General features: G+C 45.0%; 2 protein-coding genes and 1 long non-coding RNA gene across 23 annotated transcripts in view; 1 reads left to right on the top strand and 2 right to left on the bottom strand.

Annotated features, from left to right (window-relative positions):
- The window catches only part of RAVER2 (ribonucleoprotein, PTB binding 2), a 28,482-nt gene extending 18,827 nt beyond the window's left edge, over nucleotides 1–9,655 (bottom strand). For 3 of the 19 annotated variants that reach the window (XM_086841603.1, XM_086841600.1, XM_086841607.1), the window contains exons 1-2: nucleotides 9,290–9,508; nucleotides 99–165 (exon numbers count right to left, since the gene is read on the bottom strand). In XM_086841603.1, the coding sequence (XP_086697729.1) occupies nucleotides 99–165; nucleotides 9,290–9,445 (223 nt within the window). In that variant the 5' untranslated portion in view covers nucleotides 9,446–9,508. Of the gene's footprint in view, nucleotides 1–98; nucleotides 166–8,909; nucleotides 9,246–9,289 lie in introns of those variants that run through there. The other 16 variants (XM_086841616.1, XM_086841617.1, XM_086841612.1 and 13 more) reach the window with 14 other exon arrangements.
- On the top strand, nucleotides 9,644–18,420 carry LOC147651770 (uncharacterized). Its single transcript, XR_015273683.1, has 3 exons — nucleotides 9,644–10,586; nucleotides 12,046–12,118; nucleotides 18,043–18,420. It is a non-coding gene; the product is annotated as an uncharacterized LOC147651770 (long non-coding RNA).
- CACHD1 (cache domain containing 1) overlaps nucleotides 17,501–19,210 on the bottom strand; it is an 85,075-nt gene continuing 83,365 nt past the window's right edge. For 2 of the 3 annotated variants that reach the window (XM_086841592.1, XM_086841593.1), the window contains exon 28: nucleotides 17,501–19,185. The gene's annotated coding sequence lies outside the window, so the exon portion shown is untranslated. The remainder of the gene's footprint in view (nucleotides 19,186–19,210) is intronic. The other variant, XR_015273682.1, reaches the window with a different exon arrangement.

Below are 19,210 nucleotides of genomic sequence, written 5' to 3'. Positions count from 1 at the left end.
CACCGGGGGACACCAGACAAGCTGTGACAGTCCATGACCTCATACATAGCACAGTGTTCCTCACAGAACTGAAACATGTTCAAGTTTTAAGTTCTCACCTGTTCTTTTATTCCTGTCCACATAACAATACTTGATTTCATAATCTTTAAACAAGTCGTGGATTTCCTGCAAGGGAAAAAGTACAAGCAACATCACATAAATAAGTCACCAAACCAAGCAAGCGGATAAATTCATCCTCATTTCAAACAAAACCCAAAAACCTTCCCAACAAACAGAAAATTTCACCATAGAAACACTATCAAATATTTGTTTTTAAAGGAGTTGGTTACACTGCTGCAGCAATGTTTTTATCTCACATATAAAACTGGCTCGCTGAATTTGATTAATTTACTTTTCATTCTCTGGGGTCACATAAACACAAAAGGGCGTCCTGTAACTGTCTTTTGATAAAAACAAATAACATCACAGCTCATTAAATAGCAAAACCCTCTCCATTTCTCTGAAGTGCAACTGGCATAGCTAAAATACCACACAGACAAGGAACACTGGCAGCATCACATCACCAAATTTACCGAGGGCACAATGCTGCCCCAAAACCCACCAGTTGCTTTAGTCTCCTGCTCAAGTTCACTTTAATAGATTTTCACTCTTACTAATGGATATTCTTTCACCCAGCAGATAATTGTGGTCAGAGTACCCCCTGGAAAGTATCCTCTATCAATTACTGCACAGCTGCTCAACAGAGAATCAATCCCAAGAGTGCTGTTTGCTCCCACTAATTAATGGGAAGAGACAAGGGGTGGCTAAGAGCAAGTCTAAGAGGAGTTTCCTACAGCTATTCCCAAAAAACCAAGGTGCACATGCTCCAAAAACCCCACAAATTATTGTCAGTTCAGTGCTGAGAAAGCAGAGATGAACATTCACCACCTCAAGGGAAAACCAGGAGCAACAACCTGGATATTTACATTATTTTAGCTGGATAAATCCCATATACAAGAGTGCAAGATGATTTCTGCAAGCAAAATAATCAACCAGCTTCTTCTGAAAGTTTAATTGCAGATGATTTGCAGCAGATGAGTGTAGTTGCCAGTTTGGAAATTTAATATATGAAGCCTAAAGGTTAATTGGGTTCTCTGTGAGGGGTATCAGGTGCACACCTTTTAGTCAAGAGAGCACCAATCTCTAGTTTCACTATTTAACAGCTGTCAAATACTGCATTAATAAAATATGGCAGCATTTCTCCAGCCACCACCCATCCTTGAATAAGGTGTGATAAAGATGGGGTTTCTGATATGCAAGATATGCCCAAAATTCAAGCCAGGTAGGGGATTTGAGTGTGGGCATCTTTCAAACAAGAATTAGGTGTCTCTTTCTCAGACATGAGAGACTGAAAAGACGTTTTCTGTACAGTTTTGGCAGCTCAGTTGTGCTGGGTCACTGAAGACTCCAAAAAGTGGCTCCTGTCCCTCTCAGAAGAAGAGGGACATGTTTGCCCTTTTGATTCCTGGTATTATTTTACAAGAGCAACACTGAAAGTTTTATATGATGATTAGGTAGCAGGAAATAGGATTTCAAACAGCTCTGAACACTCTTTTGAAAGTCATCTGTGTATCAGATGATTCCACATGATTTCCCAGTAACTGCCTCAAACTTTGAGAGGAAAAACAGCCCCTGCTGAACACCTCTTTGGGAGACTATTATGAGATCTCATATAAAAAATTATGAGAATATAAGGGAGATTTAAAACAAAGCCTGATTTAAGCAGAGAAATCTGGTGAAGATTTGAACACCAATTTCCACAGTGGCTGCAAACACTGCCAGGTTTGTGCAAAGGGTTCTTCCAGGAAGGTTCTGGTTCTTGTGCTCTCGTGGGCTCTTGGCAGGGCTGAGACCTTCACCTGTGGAACTGGGGTTGTGTTGAGTTTCTGTGAAAGCATTTCTCACATAGCACCGCTGGTGAGGATTCACAAAGATAAAACACACCCTGCCAACTCTAGGAAAATGTGTACTCCTTTCAACCAAACAGCTGTAAATATCTGTGTGTTACACTCAGATTTACTAAGCCAGGCACCTCTCTAAACTTCACCTCCAACATCTCCCAGCACTCGGGTCTCCTCGGAAAGAGAACAGTGCTCCCATCGTGATGTTCCCAGCTCTGCTCCCCACAGCTCAGGGCAAGGACTCAGCTCTGCTCCCCGTGCTCCAAGCAGCTCTCCAGGACAGCGCCAGGAGGGAGTGTTTGCTCTGGAGGAGAAGGGGGTCAGCCGAGTCAGGTAGATCCTCTGCTGTTAACTCGTGAGGAATGTAAGCAGAGGGATGTTTCCCTGAGAACGGCGGAAACAAACAGCGCCGCTTGTTCCCACTGCCGGCCCCGCTCCGGGGAGCTCCTGCACCCCCAGCCCGGAGCAAACCCCGAGCACTGCCCTCAACTCCGAGCTGTAGTAAAGCAGGAGTAAACTCAGAGCGGTACCACACCTGAGTAGTGGCTGCCAGCCCCGGTGCCACCGCCTTCTCCACGCTTCAACAACCCGAACGCACCAGCGACAAATCTGCTCCTCCTAAAGGGTATTTCCTCTTTAATAAATCAATTAATCTGTTAATCTACAAAAACTGACTGAAAACTCCCACAGTAATCTTCACTACATCCTATTAAACATCCTATAAGCAACAGCAATATTTACCAACACACTGAAGGCTCGAGTGTCACGCACTGGATAAAGTAGATTTTAACTATAAAAACATTAAGTAGTTCTGTCTGGTCCCTTCCAACCCAAATTATTCCAGGATTTTGTGCTCCTGGAACAGAAATACAACCAATAAAGTATAGCTAACCTACAGCCCTTTAAAGCTTTAAAAGCAGATTATCTCAGCACCAGTAAAAATTAAAATTGTAACTAGGAAATAATTAGTCATACATCAAAATTAGTAGAAAAAGCAAAGTCAAATATAATAGGGGGAGCTTAAGACAAATCACTCTTTAACCTTTAAAAAAGTGTATTATTTACTACTGTAAATATGGTCTTGAAATACTTCAGTTCTTGCTCTGTCTTCTCTTGGGTAGAAAAACCGTCAAAATGAGTTTTCAGCATTTATTATCTATTTGAGACTTGCACCTCTGAGACAGAAAGAATTCTTTAGAGAGAATCTTTGTGTTTAGTACCTGCATCGTTTTAAACACAAATGAGAAAGGAACTCATTCACAGGCACATTTATCAAATTAGTAAAGCCCAGTGGTTGATTTCTGATAAAAGCAGCTTTTCCTACCCTGACTCCCACAGTGCAAGGAAGAAAACATCCAAGAAGTTCTCATTACTCACCTGGAATACATAAAATATATATAATAACGTATATAAAACCTACAGCACACCAAACCCAAGCACTGCTCTCTCTCTAGATGTAAAACTAGATTTGATATTAAATGTAATAATTGTGCTGTTCTGGCAGCAGAATATTTAACAATTGTAAGGGTGCCTGGCCAGATTTCTGCAGTGAGCTTTAGGGAAGTCTCCAATATAAACACTCTCCAAGCCTGGTCTATAACTTGGCTCTCACTGAGCAGCTGAAGGCCTGAACTTCACATGAATATCCTTGAAATGTGAATCAATTAAGTTTAAAGTAGTTACTTGGCTAACCAAGAAGTTTTAAATCATCTCACAGCTGAAAAAGGCTTTGTTCCATTTGTGCAGGCAGGACAGGAAAAAGAAAACGTCTCAGGAAAAAAAAAGCTTTACATTTACAAAATTGTATAATGGGGTGTTCATTTGATTCTGATTATTGACTGCTGAATTATCTGAGTTCATGACATGACACATGGATGTCACTGCAGATATTAAATAAATAATAAGTAGTAAACAAGAGAACATTGACACAGTTTAAATAATAGGGGAAAACCCAGAGCTCTGTTGGAGAGCAAGTGCAACACTCAGCACCAACAAGAGGGTTAATAAAAATACAAAATCTAAAAACAAATATAACCATCTCCTGATTAGAGAAGCAGGAGGGCCTCAACATTTCATTAATTGCTGGATAAATGCCCCAAAGAAGTAACATTTTGGGCAGACTGGGCTCACCACACCTCCTCCTTCCCAGTTTCCAAGTTAAAGTTCTCAGAGGAGCAGAGCTGGAGGATCAAGTGTGAGATGTGGCAGATGTTGACCTGTCCAGAACAGCGAGCACTGAGGTGTTTCCCAAAGCTCCTGCTCAGCTCATTCCCTCTTCATTTCCACAGCCCCAAACTAGGAAATCTGAAATGGATTCAAGCCTGTCACTTCAGGCCAAAAACTCCTTTTAGGGCAAACCTTTGTGTTTGGGAATTGATTCTCACTTTTTTAAGATCAGAGTACTCAAAGATCTTTAGTGAAGTAATGTAAGAAAATGTGAAGACAGGAAAACAACAATTTCTCAGTGGAATGATTTTCCTCTGATCTTCCAGAGACTTTTGGGAGTGTTGGTAAGAGGACCTTTATGGGACTGGAAATTAATCCCATCATCCTGGGTATACTGGGTAGTGTGAGAACTAAATTAAAGAGGGAAAAGACATAGAAAGAGGTAATTTGAGAGAGCAAGAGCTCAAAGCAAAAGAAAAGTAATAAAGAAAATTTTTAAATGTCCATCTTAAAGGCATGAGAGCTGCTCCCTGTCCACAATGTGCCTTTCATGTTCAGGCAGTGTGACAGAGGAGTCATGAAACACAAAGGCCCTTCTACTTAAAGGTCTGGCATCCAACAGCTTGGAGAGAGCACTTCCTCAAATCATCACACCTCATTAGAGGCTTTCCATCAAACAAGGAAAAATTATGGCTAATCCAGGGAGAAAGGGAAAAAAAAATGCCACAGCCCCACCAGAAACAGCACCGTGCTAAGGAGTGATCTGGCTTTTGATCAGGAACAGACAGCAGAGGGAAAAAACTGAATGGCTCCAAAATACCAAATAATTCCTTATCCCAGGTGGACTGTACCAAGTTTGTATCAACAGCTCAGTGTTTCATTGTTGTCTGGATTCTGTCTCACCCCAGGAGAACCACGGGGTGTTAAAATAATTAACCAGCCCTACTTTGATGCATGTCCTACATTAAAGTAAAGCCTCCCCTCCACCAGGTTCATTTTGTAGAACTGTGACATTGTGGCATTTAGGGATAATCCATCCAAAAATGGTTGGGAGAAAGCGTGTCTTCCACAGAATCCTGTATCTGCAAAGAGGAGGAAGCAAAAAGCCAACAGCTCTTGCTGGGCAGCTGATCTTGGCACAGAACACTGGAGATCTGGCTACAAATCTCAGTAATGATGAGCAAAAAAAGATAAATAACCCCAGGTCTAATCTTCCCAGCAGGAATTCCATGGGACAGGAACTGGTATCCCATATCAGAGTCTGCTGATGGTGATGAGCCATTGCCCCTGGGGAAGTTCCTCAGCCATAAATAAGGAGCCACTCACAGCGAAAAAAACAAAACAAATTGGGGAAAATTAAAATCAATTCTTCTAATCCAATGGGGTACTCAGAGAAAAACTGTAAATGGTAAAAACCATTTTCCTGGTTTGGGATGGGACAGAACAAATTTTGCTCTTCCTGGTTCAGTGCTGTGTTTTGACTTTAGGATGAGAATCATGTCGCTAACACAGGGATGTTTCAGTTGTTGCCAAGAAGAGACTCCTCTGAGCCAAGGACTTTGCAGCTCCCATGCACAGGTGCATGGAATGCCAGGAGGAGCAGAGCCAGGACAGCCAAAGGGATGCTCCACACCACAGAATTTCATGCCCACTACATAAACTGGGAGCAGTTTATCAGTCAGTGGCTGCTGAGCAACTCTACTGGGAACCACTTGTTTCTCTTGGCTTTAACTCCTTCTTAATACAAGTAATATTAGTATTATATTAATTTTAGATATGTTTTATTTTGCTTCAATAATTAAACTGTTCTTAATTCCCAAGCTTTTCTTGGGATTCTCTTCAGCACCAGAGCAGTGAAGAAGTGAAAAAATGACTGTGTGGTGTTTATTTGCTGGCTGGGGTAAAACCAATGCAAACTCAAAATAAAACCTCCTGTTTAGTGAGGTACAACTTCACTTCCATTCTGCTCATCCTGAAGTTCTTGGCATCTGTTTAGCAGAAAAGGAGAGAGGAAGGTGGTATTTCCTTCCCTCCCTCTGCTCAGTTCCTCCTCCACTGGGAACAGTTTTGAGATTGCTTCAAGGACCTTCTGGTTGCAATTTTTGTTCTTACAACATCCCACGGGACCGTGTCCCTCGCTGCTGGAATCAATGATGGATCAGGGACGGTGGATCAGGGATGGTGGATCAGGGATGCTGGATCAGGGAGATGCACACACAACAAGGCAATCCAAGAGCCATTGCCAAGCACTGATCATGATAAAAGGAATCCATCACTATAAGCAGGCTCACTTTTAAGTCTCTTGGCAAAGACTCCTCCTGCAAACATCAGTGTGACCACACCACCACATCAGAGGCTATTAAATGCTAACGAGAACAGACTCACTAGCTGCTGTTCTTCAACAGGACTCCCACCAAGGGGACCATCTTACTGCAGAACATCCCACATCTCTGCCCTGCCCTCAGGAAGCCATAGAATGACTGCTCTAGGAGCCCAGGACACTTCCCAACTCTGGCAAGGGGAAGTGGAATTGGAGCAGAGTGGATCACTGCTCCAAGCTCGTCCCAGTGAAGCTCCAGGGAGAAACAGGGAAGCCTCTTGTGATGCTGCTCCAGCCTCACTACTGAATACTGCCTTTAAGGCACAGTCACCGCTACAGAAATCAAAGATCTGAAGATTTAGCAAGGCAAACAACAGCCTGTGGCCATTTCTCAGTCATTATCACACCACACATTTGATATTATGCTAGAGGAATCCCATGAGGATGAATTTGGGGAGCCACCTGGCAACTCTGGAGTTCAACATCGACCCACTTGCCTACTGAACAGCAAATGGAGACTCTGCCATCACAAACAGTGAAGATGTCAATTGTTTACCGTGGATCTGCCACAAAAACATCCTTTCTCCATGGCTGCAGTGAGAGAACTGCCTGAAGAAACACTGATCCTGAAGGCATCTATTTGTAGGCTGAGCTCTGTTTGGTTTCTAAGACTGCAAACCTGCTTCTGCTCCAGAAACCTCATGGCCAAGGGACATTTCTTCTGTGGCCTCAAGAGTAATTTATGTTTTTAATTTAGTTTAACACAGGTGGGGCTCCAGAGGTAATTGAAGATTACAAGTACAATAATAAAGTTAATAAGTAGCTACAACTGGCAGAGGAATTATATTCATTATGTAACTTCATATTAAAAAAAAATGAAGTTTTTTCCTACTTTTCTGACAAAGCTGAGTATCTCCACCAATCTCTCTATCAGCAGAACAGTAATTTTTCACTTCAAAACTATTTTGGTAAATCTTGGCCTCACTCTTCACTTAACAACAAATGGCAGCAAAGCCAACACCCCAACGCTCAGAGATGAATAGTTACATTTATGAAAACCTATTCTGGGAGACTTGGCTGCATTTCAGGGAAGTTCATCTCCCTCTTGACAGTGAGTAAGACTGGCCAGGTCAGAAACAGTTTATCTGATTTTACTTGGCTCACCAATTACTTCAAGGAGGAAACAGAAGACAAACCTGTGTTTACCATGGCTGTTGTTAACTGGCAAGAAGAAATGTTAAATTTCATAGTAATTTTGGAAGTATATGACAGCCAAATACACAGGTAAACTCCACATGCCTGACCACAAACATACTTCTGTCCAAAACTGCTCCAGGACAGAAACTTCCTCTCTGCAGCACAATTCTTTTGCCTTTGTTACCACCACCAGTAGCTCATCAATATTAAAAATTAAAATAACAGTTTGTAAAGCGCATTTTAGGATCTGTACATGGTGCTCAGGGCAACATTAGAACCCAACATATAGGAGAAAAAGGCATCTAAGTGCTGCTTTTAAGCCATCAAAATAGAAAGCCAAACTTCCAGAAAACTCCGTGGCAGCCAGACTTGACCTTAATGTTGGCATCTCCCTGTAGCACACTCTGGGTGAGCAAGCAACGCCAAACTTGAAAGTCTCCCTGGGGGTAAATTCCCACATGGGAACTGATGAAAGACCTGCAGTGGGACACAACTGGAGTGTCAGAGAGTGCTCCTGTCCTGGCCATCCACAGCGAGCATCTGGTGACACAGCAGCAAAGCCCTCTCTGTCAACACTGCCACTTCATGAAGATTAGCAGCCCTCACCAAGCTGCGAGTTTGCTATTGATCAGCTCACCAGGCTGCTATAAACAGAGGTGCCTAAAGCAGCCTAACAAAGCTGTCATCTCGAAACTTTTAACGTGCTAGAGCAGGGCCAGACACACCGAGAGGCACGGCGGACGCCAGAACAAAACAGCCAGAAGTGCAGCAGCCAGCTGGGTGCCGCGGCTCGGATTACTGCGAGAGCTCACAGAGCCTCTCCAAAATGAATAGTCCCCTTTTTCTGCCGGGGTTATGCAGAAATTGAGAGTCTGCACGTGCTGCTCTTACCCGCAGGTAGTGAAACCACCTGTGCTTTAGAGAGGGGGGAGGCAGACGAGGAGCAGAGCAGAACAAAAGCCGCAGTTTCTGTTTTGTTTTTTTCATCCTCGTGCATCAAGTTGTGTGTTTGGAGCTGGTGAAGTGACTGTGCAGCTAAATCACCTCAGCATCTGACTCACAGCACTACTCGGTTGAAGAGTTCAGGGATCATCTCCTACCAACAGCAGCAATTCGAGCAGAATTTTCCTAAACCACCGTCAGACTGCGGAAAACCGCTTTCCCTCTCAACGTCTGGCTCACCTCACAATAAAAAAAATAATTAAAAAAAAAAAAAAAAAAAAGCCAGTCTGGAAGCTTTTTCGCCCACATTTCTCACCGAAAGCGGCTGTGCTGCAGTGCCCTACCTGTAGGCACACAGGTGCCGCCTCTCCGCCGGTGCTCCCGTTACCCGCTCACCCCAGACCGAGCCCCCGCCTCGCTCCCTCACGCCCCGGGCCGCGACCCCGGCGTTCCCCGGGAAGTGGTGCCCGGCCAGCCCGCCGTGGCCGCCGCTGAGGGCGCAGACGGGCGAGCCGGAACCGCTCTCCGCAGGTAACAAAGCCGCCCCCCAAGGCCGGCACCGAGAGGGGCAGCGCCGGGGAAAGGCAGCGCCCCGCGGCCGCCGAATCCCCCGGGGGACCCGGGGCTGCCCCGCGCCTCCCTCCCCGCTGCCGGCCCCCGCCTGAGGCGCGGGCGGGAGCGCGCCACGCCGCCGGGCGGCTGCGGGCAGCGCTGGCGGCCGTACCTGGCTGCTGCTCTCGGCCGGCAGGTTCCGCAGCAGGATCTTGCGGCGGTTGCCCAGCTCGCGGCGGGTGCTCGCCAGCCGCCTCGCCACCTCCTCGGCGCTCAGCGGCGGCGGCTCCGCCGGCACCGCCGCGCCGCGCTCGGCTCCCGCCGCCATCTTGCAGCGCGCCGGGAAGCGCGGGGGGAGCGCGGCGCTGGGGCCGCGCCCGCCCTGCCCCGCCCGGGGGGAGCCTGAGGGAGCCCGGGGCCCGGCCCCTCACGGCCCCTCACCGCAGCAGGCCCGCGGAGCCCCGCAGGGACACGGGGAAGCGGAGCAGGCTCGGGGCGGGCTCGGAGCTGCCAGTAACGGAGCTCCAGGGGGGTGTGCGGGGTGAACGGGAACGCAGCGGCAATTTCACAGAACGGGTCCAAGCGCCCTGCTCAGGCAGGGACATCCCAGAGCACATGGCACAGGATTGTGTCCAGACGGGTCTGGAATATCCCCAGTGAGGAGACTCCAGAGCCCTTCTGGACAATCTGTCACCCGTACAGTGAAGAAGTTCTGCTTCCTGTACAGGGGGAATTGCTGAGATCAATCGCGTTCCTCTGGTATCATTGCTGGGCCCCGAAGCAGAGTCTGGGCCTTGCTCTGCTCCTCCTGAACCCAGGGACAGAGGCACAGCCAGGGCTGAGGCCCCTCTCAGCTGGGGCTCCTCTCCAGGCTGAGCAGCCCCAGCTCCCTCAGCCTCTCCTGGGCACGGAGATGCTCCAGGCCCTTCCTCAGCTCAGGAGCTCCTGTCCCTGCTGTGCTGAGGATCCAGAGCTGGACACACACTCCAGAGGTGCCTCCAGGGCTGGGCACAGGGGCAGGATCCCTCCCTGACCGGCTGGGAATGCTCTGCCCGAAGATCCCACTGGCCTCTTGTCCCCCAGCACTCTGCTGGCTTGGGGACAGCTCTTTGTCCACCAGCACCCTCAGGCCCTTCTCACTTCATCCCCACAGAAATGCATCTCCAGACAGATTTTTGGGAAGGATTTGAGTGCTCTGGAGAAGAGTTTGGGCTCTCTTGTGAGGGGGATTGCCCCAGGATCCATGCTGATGGAAGCCAAGGCCAGGGCACTGTCCCTCACACAGCAGGAATCATTCCCCAGATCCCCATCACTGTCACCTTCCTGGGATGCAGATCCACCTGGAGAGACTGGAATACAAAACAGCAACAAAATAAAGCACATGCCACAGAATCCATTAGGCTGGAAGAGACCTCTGAGATCATCCTATAATCCCAAATGAAGCCAAGAACTCCTCTAGAGATCAGCAGGTAAAATGGCCCAGAGTGGTCTTGTCCCATTTTTATTCCTCAGCAGGAATGTGGCAAAATAATAAAATCCATGAAAATGGGGAAAACAGCACCTGGATGCTGTTCTGGTGACACAGGGGACAGGCACAGGGCTGTGACCTGCCATAAAAAGGAGTCCAACATCACAACAGAAGGACAATATTTCATGGAATCTCTATAAAATAAATTGCCCCTTCCATGAAGTCTCTGTCCATGAAAACATTTCACTCAGTCAGCACCTACTTTAAAAAAATAAAATAGGTTGTATTCTTGGAAAATCCATTTTTCCTCTAGCATAGTTCCTTGCAATGTCATTTACAACACAGTAAATTTAGCTCTTAATGTTGTCAGCATTGCTATAAATGAGTGAAGAATAATTTAAATATTTGTAGCCATTTTTAGACACGAGGCCAACCACAAACAACAGACAAAAGAGAATCCAGACCTGAAACATAAAGAGTCTCAAAAAGGAAATTGGAAGAACTCTTGGAGTTATATTTGGTGTATGTAACTATTCATATCAAGAAAATCTAATTCTGATGGATAATTCTTGACCAGGTTCAAGGTGCCACTTTAATTATCAGTTACAGATTAAAAAACTCCACTAAATAAATTATTTTAGAAATTGCTTTAGCCCGAACCAAAACAAGTAAAGAACACAAAGTATCTCGGCCTTTCATTACTTCTAAAATGAATTTTGAAACTCCAGTAATCAAAGGGATTTTTGGTTTATTATTTCAAAACTGACAGCTGACAAGTTTCTGTTCAGGGGCTCCCTTTCCCTATTTTTTTCTCAAACAGGTAATGCTCCTCCTTTTTCAATATTTGCATTATTTTTAATAAATAAAATAATTGGAAATGAGAGGTGTGAAGGGTTCATCAATAAAGGGATGTAAATAATTCTGGAATCATGAAAAAGGAATGCTTTTTTCCTAGGAAGACTGAAAAATGTAATATCTCCTCAAAAATTATCACCAGATCAAGCTGTTACAGCAGAAATTATGGATCTGCTCAAACATCGTAAAATTTAGTGATGCTAATGAAGGAATTCAAGCAGAGTAATTAATTTTACCATTAATTTTCCAGTTTGAAGGTGGACACTGCTTCACCTGGAACCAATGCTCATTAATTCTACCTACAGTGATTACCTCCTCAAAAATTGCCTTTTTCTGGTCTTTTTTTGATGGGCTGCAGGTGTCCCTGGATCTGAGTCATTCAAATTTAAAGTCCATTGCTGAAAGAATTCAGAAATGAATAGTTTGATATTAATGGCACAAACAAAATTCCTGCAGTTAATAGCACCAGAGAAACTCTAGAAAATAGGAATATATTCAAAGAATATATAAAATATCAGAGAAATATAAGTTGTTTTTTCTTGGTTAGAGATAGATATTTAAAATATTGTATTTTGTAGTTCAAAGTATTCATCTTTTCCCCCCAGTGCTCATGTCCAGGTGATATCAGCCTCCCAAAAAAAAAGAGCTGTTCCAGGAGGAAGAGGATGCTGAGCCAAGGCATGCAAGTATTTCCTTAAGGAATTTCCTCCTGTTGATTACAGTTTTCCATGAAATATTTACATGGCTACAGCTTCAGTTGTGCTGCTGCCCTGATACTGTCACACTCATAAACCACTTTGTAATAATTAAATTTAGTTCATTAAATTCCTTGCTAATTAAGAGTCATGTACCCAACCCCAGCAGTTGCATTTGTAGCTTTCCTAAAAAGATAATTTCCCTGTGCTTCTGCTGCTTTGAAGTCATACCAGTCATCTATATATTATAACTTTTATGGAATGAGTGTGAATTAGAATTGTAATTCCAAGTGTTCTTTTGGAGCTACAGGTGCAGTCTGGCACCACTGTCCAGGCTGGGCTGGCAGGAGGTGTTCCTGCTCATGGCAGGGTGGAATGAAATGGGATTTAAGGTCCCTCCCAACCCCAAAACAGTCCAGGATTTTGGGATTTTCTGGGATTCTACATCCAAAAGTACAAACAAATTCTTATCTGTGAAAGCCAAGACTGGGAACATCTGCTGGATACAAGACCCACCTGATATTCCCAGGGATTTGAGGTACTGGGAACGTATCCATGAGCTCTTTAGGTAAGCAATGGCTTAATGAGAAATTAAACAATTAAATATTTCCTGCAGGGGGGCGTGGAACCCATCAGCTGCTGCTTGTTCCATAAAAATAAATAAAAATAATGGATTCCCATCACCACTTCAGGTCAACAACACAAACAATGCCATTCCCTTTTGTCCCTGCTCCAGCTGCTCCTGTTTCATTAAGACACTGAGATTTTCAATCTGAAAGATGCAAATCTCATTTTCAACACCAATAATTAGTTTGGTGATGATCACCCACATCACCTCACGATACCAACTGCATCCAAAATACACCAGAGGTGCCAAAAGGAGTTCCTTCATCCTTTTTTCCCTACAAATTCCAATACTTTTGGCATTCTCAGTGTGCCATTCCATGACATGCCCAAACTTGGGATGTTTCTTTCCTCCTGCTCTTCCATCCTGGCACAAAAACTCTTTGCTAAACGTTTGAAGCAGAACCTGCTGGCTGTGAATTTGCTGCTCCCGAGTTTGGGAATGATGGATTATCTCGGGATCAGCCTGGTAGAGAGCAGCTTCTCCTTGCTTCCACTCTTTTAACTCAGGGAGAGTCCAGAGCTGTGACTTACAAAGTAACTCCTGCAAGGAAATCATGACTGGGCTCTGCTGTAAGGGGCTATTTTGGGACCTGTGGTCTCTCTCTGCAGAATTTCAAACCTTTGTTGCTCCATGCATCGTTGGCAGAGCTGTGGGGTTGTGTTTAAAGGCAACAACAACAAAAAGTAAAATAAATAAATAAAAAAGAGTAAATGTTAAAATAAACACCACAAAGCAAAGCCAGGTTCTTGAATAATAACTGAGAACAAAGGAAAGTGAGATCAAACAAATACAATTCTCCTCAATAAATGGCCCAGATATTCAGAGCAGCACTTTGTCCTGAATCAATGCCCTCCCTGTTTTAAATCACCATTCTTCCCACACAGGCTTTACTTTTCCTCATTCAGCTTCAAATTTAGTTATTAGTTATTGGCACCACGTGCATTTTGGCAATTTTAGTATTAAAAAAAAACATCCAAATGTTCCTTGGATTCCTGGCAAAAGCAGGTCCAGCCCCACATTCCTACCAGGAGTGTTTTTATTGGCCAGCCCATGAATGTGCTGCACATGGGAATTCCAAAGAATTCAGTCTCAGATTCCCTAAAAGCACCGATTTTCTAGGAACTGGAAACTGAGAATTCACAGGGAATTACAAAATCATTTACCTCCAAAAAATTGGGAAATCACAATGCATTCCACAGGGTAAATCCATACATCTCCATTACTGCTCCTTGGGTCTGGCTAATTAAAAACCTGGAGGAAATTTGCTGTGATTAACTGAGGATTTGGGATGGACCAGGAGGGAGCAGGCATGGGACCAGCAATTTGTTTGGAGAAGATAAACCCATCCATGATTTCTCCCTGCCAGCAGAGCCTGGAATTTCCCCCCAAACAATATTTTGTCCTTATAAACTTGTTACACGTGGAAAACAAAACTTGTTCAAGGTGGAAAACTGGCCTAAAGGAGGTAACACAAGAGAAACATTCCCAAAAAAATGACGAGGCTTTCAAATGTTCTGCTGTGCAGTTCCAAAAGGTTTCCATAGGAACTGTCACCCAACGTGCTGTGCCTGATTTCTCCATGTTCAGAGTGAAAAAAATCCATCCCCTTCCTGGTTTTCTAGTTCCCTGGCTGAGATTTTTTTTTTTTGCCTTCTGGAGATTTCCTAGGTCCAGATGTAACAAAAATAAACGATTAAGGAGGCTGTTATTATTATTATTTTGCAGCAATTAGATCATGTTAATTACTCAACCTTTAATCCTGCATGTGATTTGCATGAATTATGCCAAGAGAATGGATATTAGGAGCAACTTCATGCAAGTGTCAGAATGTTGGAGAAGTGAAAAGGAGGATATTAAACTCTCTGACTGCATTCCCAGTTTCCTGCTGCTGGTGCCAGCCCATCTCGGGGTGTCTGCCCAATTTCATTACCTCGGTGCAATGGAAGAGTTTTAAAATTGGAAAAATCCAGCAGTGTTGGCCTAACTGGAAGTCTGGCCAGGTCTGGAGGTCTGATGGTTCACCTGGATTTTAGGAAAGACCACCAGTTTTGTCAGGACCTTGCCAACACCTTCCTGCACATTTTTTTTCCTGCCAAGTGCCTGTGGAAAGTGCTGACTTGGCAGTGTTGGAGGCTGTTCCCTTTCTCCATGGAGCTGTTCCAGAGGCAGATGAAGGTGGGGTGGAAGGATTCCTTCAGCCCTGTGGCCTTGGCCAGCAGATTCCCTTCCCTGCTGTCACTGCTGTTGTCCCAGGAGAGGCAATCCCAGCCACTTGACCTGGTAGATTTGCCAGCTCCAAAAAACCTCCAACAAACCAGAGCAAACCAGGATTGCTCCTTCCCAGGGACAGAAACGAGCCCAGGGATCATTTTTTCCACAGGATTTAGAAAGAGGCCACTCTGAGCTGAAGAAAACCTCCAGATCCAAGACTCGTTCCGCCTCTGCCATCACATTCCCGCTGTTCCAAAGGGGTTTCAGCGATCCCATGGGATCTTCTCCCGAGGAGGAACCAGCAAGGGCTGGCACTCACCCCAGCTGTGTCTGGCACCTCACTAACGAGGCAGGGCTTGGAGAACTTCACTCTTGGACTGCAGTGTCCAAATTCCACCGCAGCCTTGGCTCCGGGAACGCCGGCCCTTCTGGGCCAAGGTCCTTCCGTGCTCAAAGCACAAAATCATCACCTCTCATCAGCCCAAGGGCTGCCAGGCAGGAATATCAAATATTCCGTGGCACTGATGCTCCTTTTTCCCACTTAGGCTCCCTGGCAAAGGGGGGGTTGTACAGCAAAACAATCCAACGGTTCCCCAGTTAACTGCTGCAGGAATTAATATTCCAAACATCGCTGACAGCCCAGAGCAGGCTCCTTTGAAAAGCCCAGCCAGAGCTGGGAATCTCTTTTACAAACAACTGAAATGGGCAGCCAAGAGCTGGGAACGCTGCAAATTAATCCTGGAACTCACCAACAGCCTTTTGGATTACCTGCACTCTCTTAGATCCAGGACTTCTGCATCCTAGCTTTTTCTCCTTTTCCATATTTGCTGCCAGCTTGCTCCCATAGTTTTATCCCTGACAAATCCACTTTCTGTCCTCTTGCCCATTTCTGGGTCACTTGACAGAATAAAGCCTTTGAGAGATGTCCCTTTGCCCAGTTATAGTCACAAGTCCTGCTGCATGTGAATGTCTCCCGAATTCCCATCCATCCTCCCTTCCCTGCCCTTGCCAAGGGCAAGGATAAAGATAATATTTCATGGCTTAAGTGGCCTTATAAAATGTTCACGGGTAAATTGTACCAGGCCTTGCAAATCACACTTTTTAGCCAGGCAATAGCATAAATAAATTAAAAAAAAAAAAATCTTAATGCATTTTCAATCAATATATTCTGCTCATAAAAATGCTTCTCCGTGGTTCCTTGGATATAGGAAAATCCATACACTTGGCAGATCTCAAACACCCCAAGCATCGAGTCAGTTTAACATTCATGAACACAAACTAAAGGCAATGCTCATTTTCACTTTAAAAGAACATTTTTTGTTGTTGGGAGAATAAAAGAAAACCTACAGAAAATTAAAACTATGTTGGGAAAATGAAATAAGTGGAAAATTAATGGCCATAAAGTGTTATCAGTTCTAGGGAAGGAGGATCCAGGGTTTAACTGCTCCTTTTATGATCTTGCTCCTCAGTCAACACAGTAAAATAATTCTGGGGAGGGAAGGCCATGGCACAACTCAAGGCAATAAAAATGAAGAGCTCTCATGCAGCTCCTGCCAAACCCCAATCACATCCATTATCAGCAGTGCTATCTTCCCCAGCATCCCGTTTATTCCTGCTGGGACAAGGTCAGTGCCAGCACTGGGAGCTGGGATTTGACACACCTGGAAATCAGAGTTTTCCCTATAATTACTTTTCACCTCGAGCTCAGGCTACATCACTTCAAGTTAAGCAAGGCTGTGCAGACCCCTCAAATCAAGAACAGTTTGTATGTCCCAGGAGAAAAGAGGTGAAACAGCAGCGAGGAGAAGCTCTTGAAAAGCTTTTAAGGCAGAAGGAAAAGATTGCTGGATTTCCCAGAGCTGTTCCAAGAGGTTCTGGAAGCTCCTGTGTTCCTGGCAGAGCTGCAAGAGAAGCCTGCAAGCACCTTCTGCTCACAGGGAAGGTGAGGAAACACCAAAAAACCTCTCCCCTAAAGTGATGTTGGAGTTCAAGTGATGAACACGATGACTTTTTCCAATTTACGTGGCTGTTAATGGTATTTCTGACACATTTTATCAAAAATGGTTTGTCCCACGGTACCCAAGCACCAGCACTGGATTCCAAACTGGAAATGAATCCCAGCCTGGTTGATACCCAGGGCATCAGCTCTGAGAGCACAAAGCAGAGGCTCAGTGGATTCCTGCACTGCCTGCTCAGCAAAAATCCTCCACCAAATCCCACACAAACACAGCACAACAGCAAATCCAGAGCCACTGAGGTTTCAGGAGAGGATCAGGAAAATAAAACCCTGAAATTATTTGCTTTGGTGATTCTAAGCAGTGACTGATCACTTCCAGATATGGTCATTTCCCAAATAACCACCAACCAGCTAAAAAAGGCTTTAAAACTTCCATCAATACTGTCATTTATATTTCATGTTTGGATTCCTCAAGGTTGTTGATGAAACTGGAGGAACTGGAGTGAATTTTCAGTGCTGTTCAGCCAGGGAAGGAAACTGAGGCAGAATCATTTCAGTGCAGCCACTTCTTCACAGATCTATACTTATATACAGTTTATTTCACTAGAGATTTTAATTTTATACATAGTATAAAGGGGTATCCTGGTATCACACATAGAGTTATTTTACTGTACTGTTTAAGAACCAATTTTTTACATAATACAGTATTAAGTACCATATTAATTAAAACAAGTGAATTTTTTTTTAAAAAAACCCTACATATAAATGGATGTTTACCATATGCACAGTGCAAGAACGGCTTGATATCATTGTAATCACAAAATGTGAATCTAAAATACAACACTGTGATTGAAAACTAACTGATAATTACGATGTCCTGCGTTGTAGACATTGATTAATCTTTGTTTGAATTACCAAGCAAGGTTAAAATTCCAGAAAAACAGCAGCAGCTTCTCATTATGGTTTCAAGGTTTCTCCCACAGTAACCCAAGTTTTACAAAACACTGGTTTATCCCTACCTGTGCTCTAAGGAAACAGAAGAATGGCACAGATTCCATTTGGGAATATCTGGTAACTAATGCTAAAGAACTTATTTATTACTTCCACACAGGAAGCCTTTAAGGATGAGCAAAGAGATAAAGATGGAGTTTTCTGAGCAGAATTCTCTGAATTTCAGTATCAGAGTACAGGATTTCTCCTCTGCAAATAGGAAGACATTACTGGAATAGAAATCAGGCTGTTATATTTACAGGAAACAAGTATGGAAAAGAAAGCAATCCTAATGTAAACACCGAGGCAGAGAGGGCTTCTTCATTTTCCCTTTGCAGAGTGGGGCACTGGGTGAACTCGGCTCCTCAGGAACAGCTGAGTTTTCCCAGGAAGAGCCCCTTCCCCAGCACAGAATGCACGTGGTACTCGTTGAGAATCCCTAACAGGTTTTCTCCCCTCCCTCCCCCCAAAGTTTCAAGTTCAATAAATAGTAGAAAAATAATCCTTTACTTAAAAATCTTGAGATGCATTGTCCCAGGTCCTGCACAGCAACGTGGGCACAGGGAGCTTTCCACCTGCAGAGAAGCTTTCCCTGCTCTGCCTGGCACTTCTGGGCTCTCCAGCTGCAGATTCCTGCTCTTCCAGTTAAGGAAACCAAATCATCTCTGGCTCTTTAAGCTCTCTCTGTGCTCTTGGCTCAGCACAACAAACTCCAGCTGCTGGATAAACTCCCATCCCTGTTCCTGGAGCTCTAACGTGCCTCCTGCTCCATCTGTCTCCGTGTTTTGGCAGGTCCATTCATCAAACACGTTTCCAGCCCAAAAATTTTGTAAAAATGCAAAGCTCTGATGCCTCAGTTTGGTGGGGAAGGCTGTGAGGCTGTCCCTGGGGATCAGCACAGTCCCTGTGGCTCTGGAATGGCATCTGTGGTGTCCTCAGTGCACGGTGCCACAGCCTGCAGTGGTGGCCGTGGTGTCCTCAATGCCACAGCCTGCAGCTGGTGGTTGTGATGTCCCCACACCCTGCAGTGGTGGCTGTGGTGTCCCCAGAGCCTGCAGTGGTGGCTGTGGTGTCCCCAGAGCCTGCAGTGGTGGCTGTGGTGTCCCCACACCCTGCAGTGGTGGCTGTGGTGTCCCCACACCCTGCAGTGGTGGCTGTGGTGTCCCCACACCCTGCAGTGGTGGCTGTGTGCCCTCAGCACTCAGCATCCACGGTGTGCACAGTGACAGCAGCCTGCAGGTGGTGGCTGTGGTGTCCCCACACCCTGCAGTGGTGGCTGTGGTGTCCCC

This window comes from Cyanistes caeruleus, chromosome 9, assembly GCF_971803275.1.
Source record: "Cyanistes caeruleus chromosome 9, bCyaCae1.hap1.1, whole genome shotgun sequence".
Classification (NCBI taxonomy): Eukaryota; Metazoa; Chordata; class Aves; order Passeriformes; family Paridae; genus Cyanistes; species Cyanistes caeruleus.
Note: the sequence above shows the minus strand (reverse complement) of the source record. Positions and strands in the feature narration are given on the sequence as shown.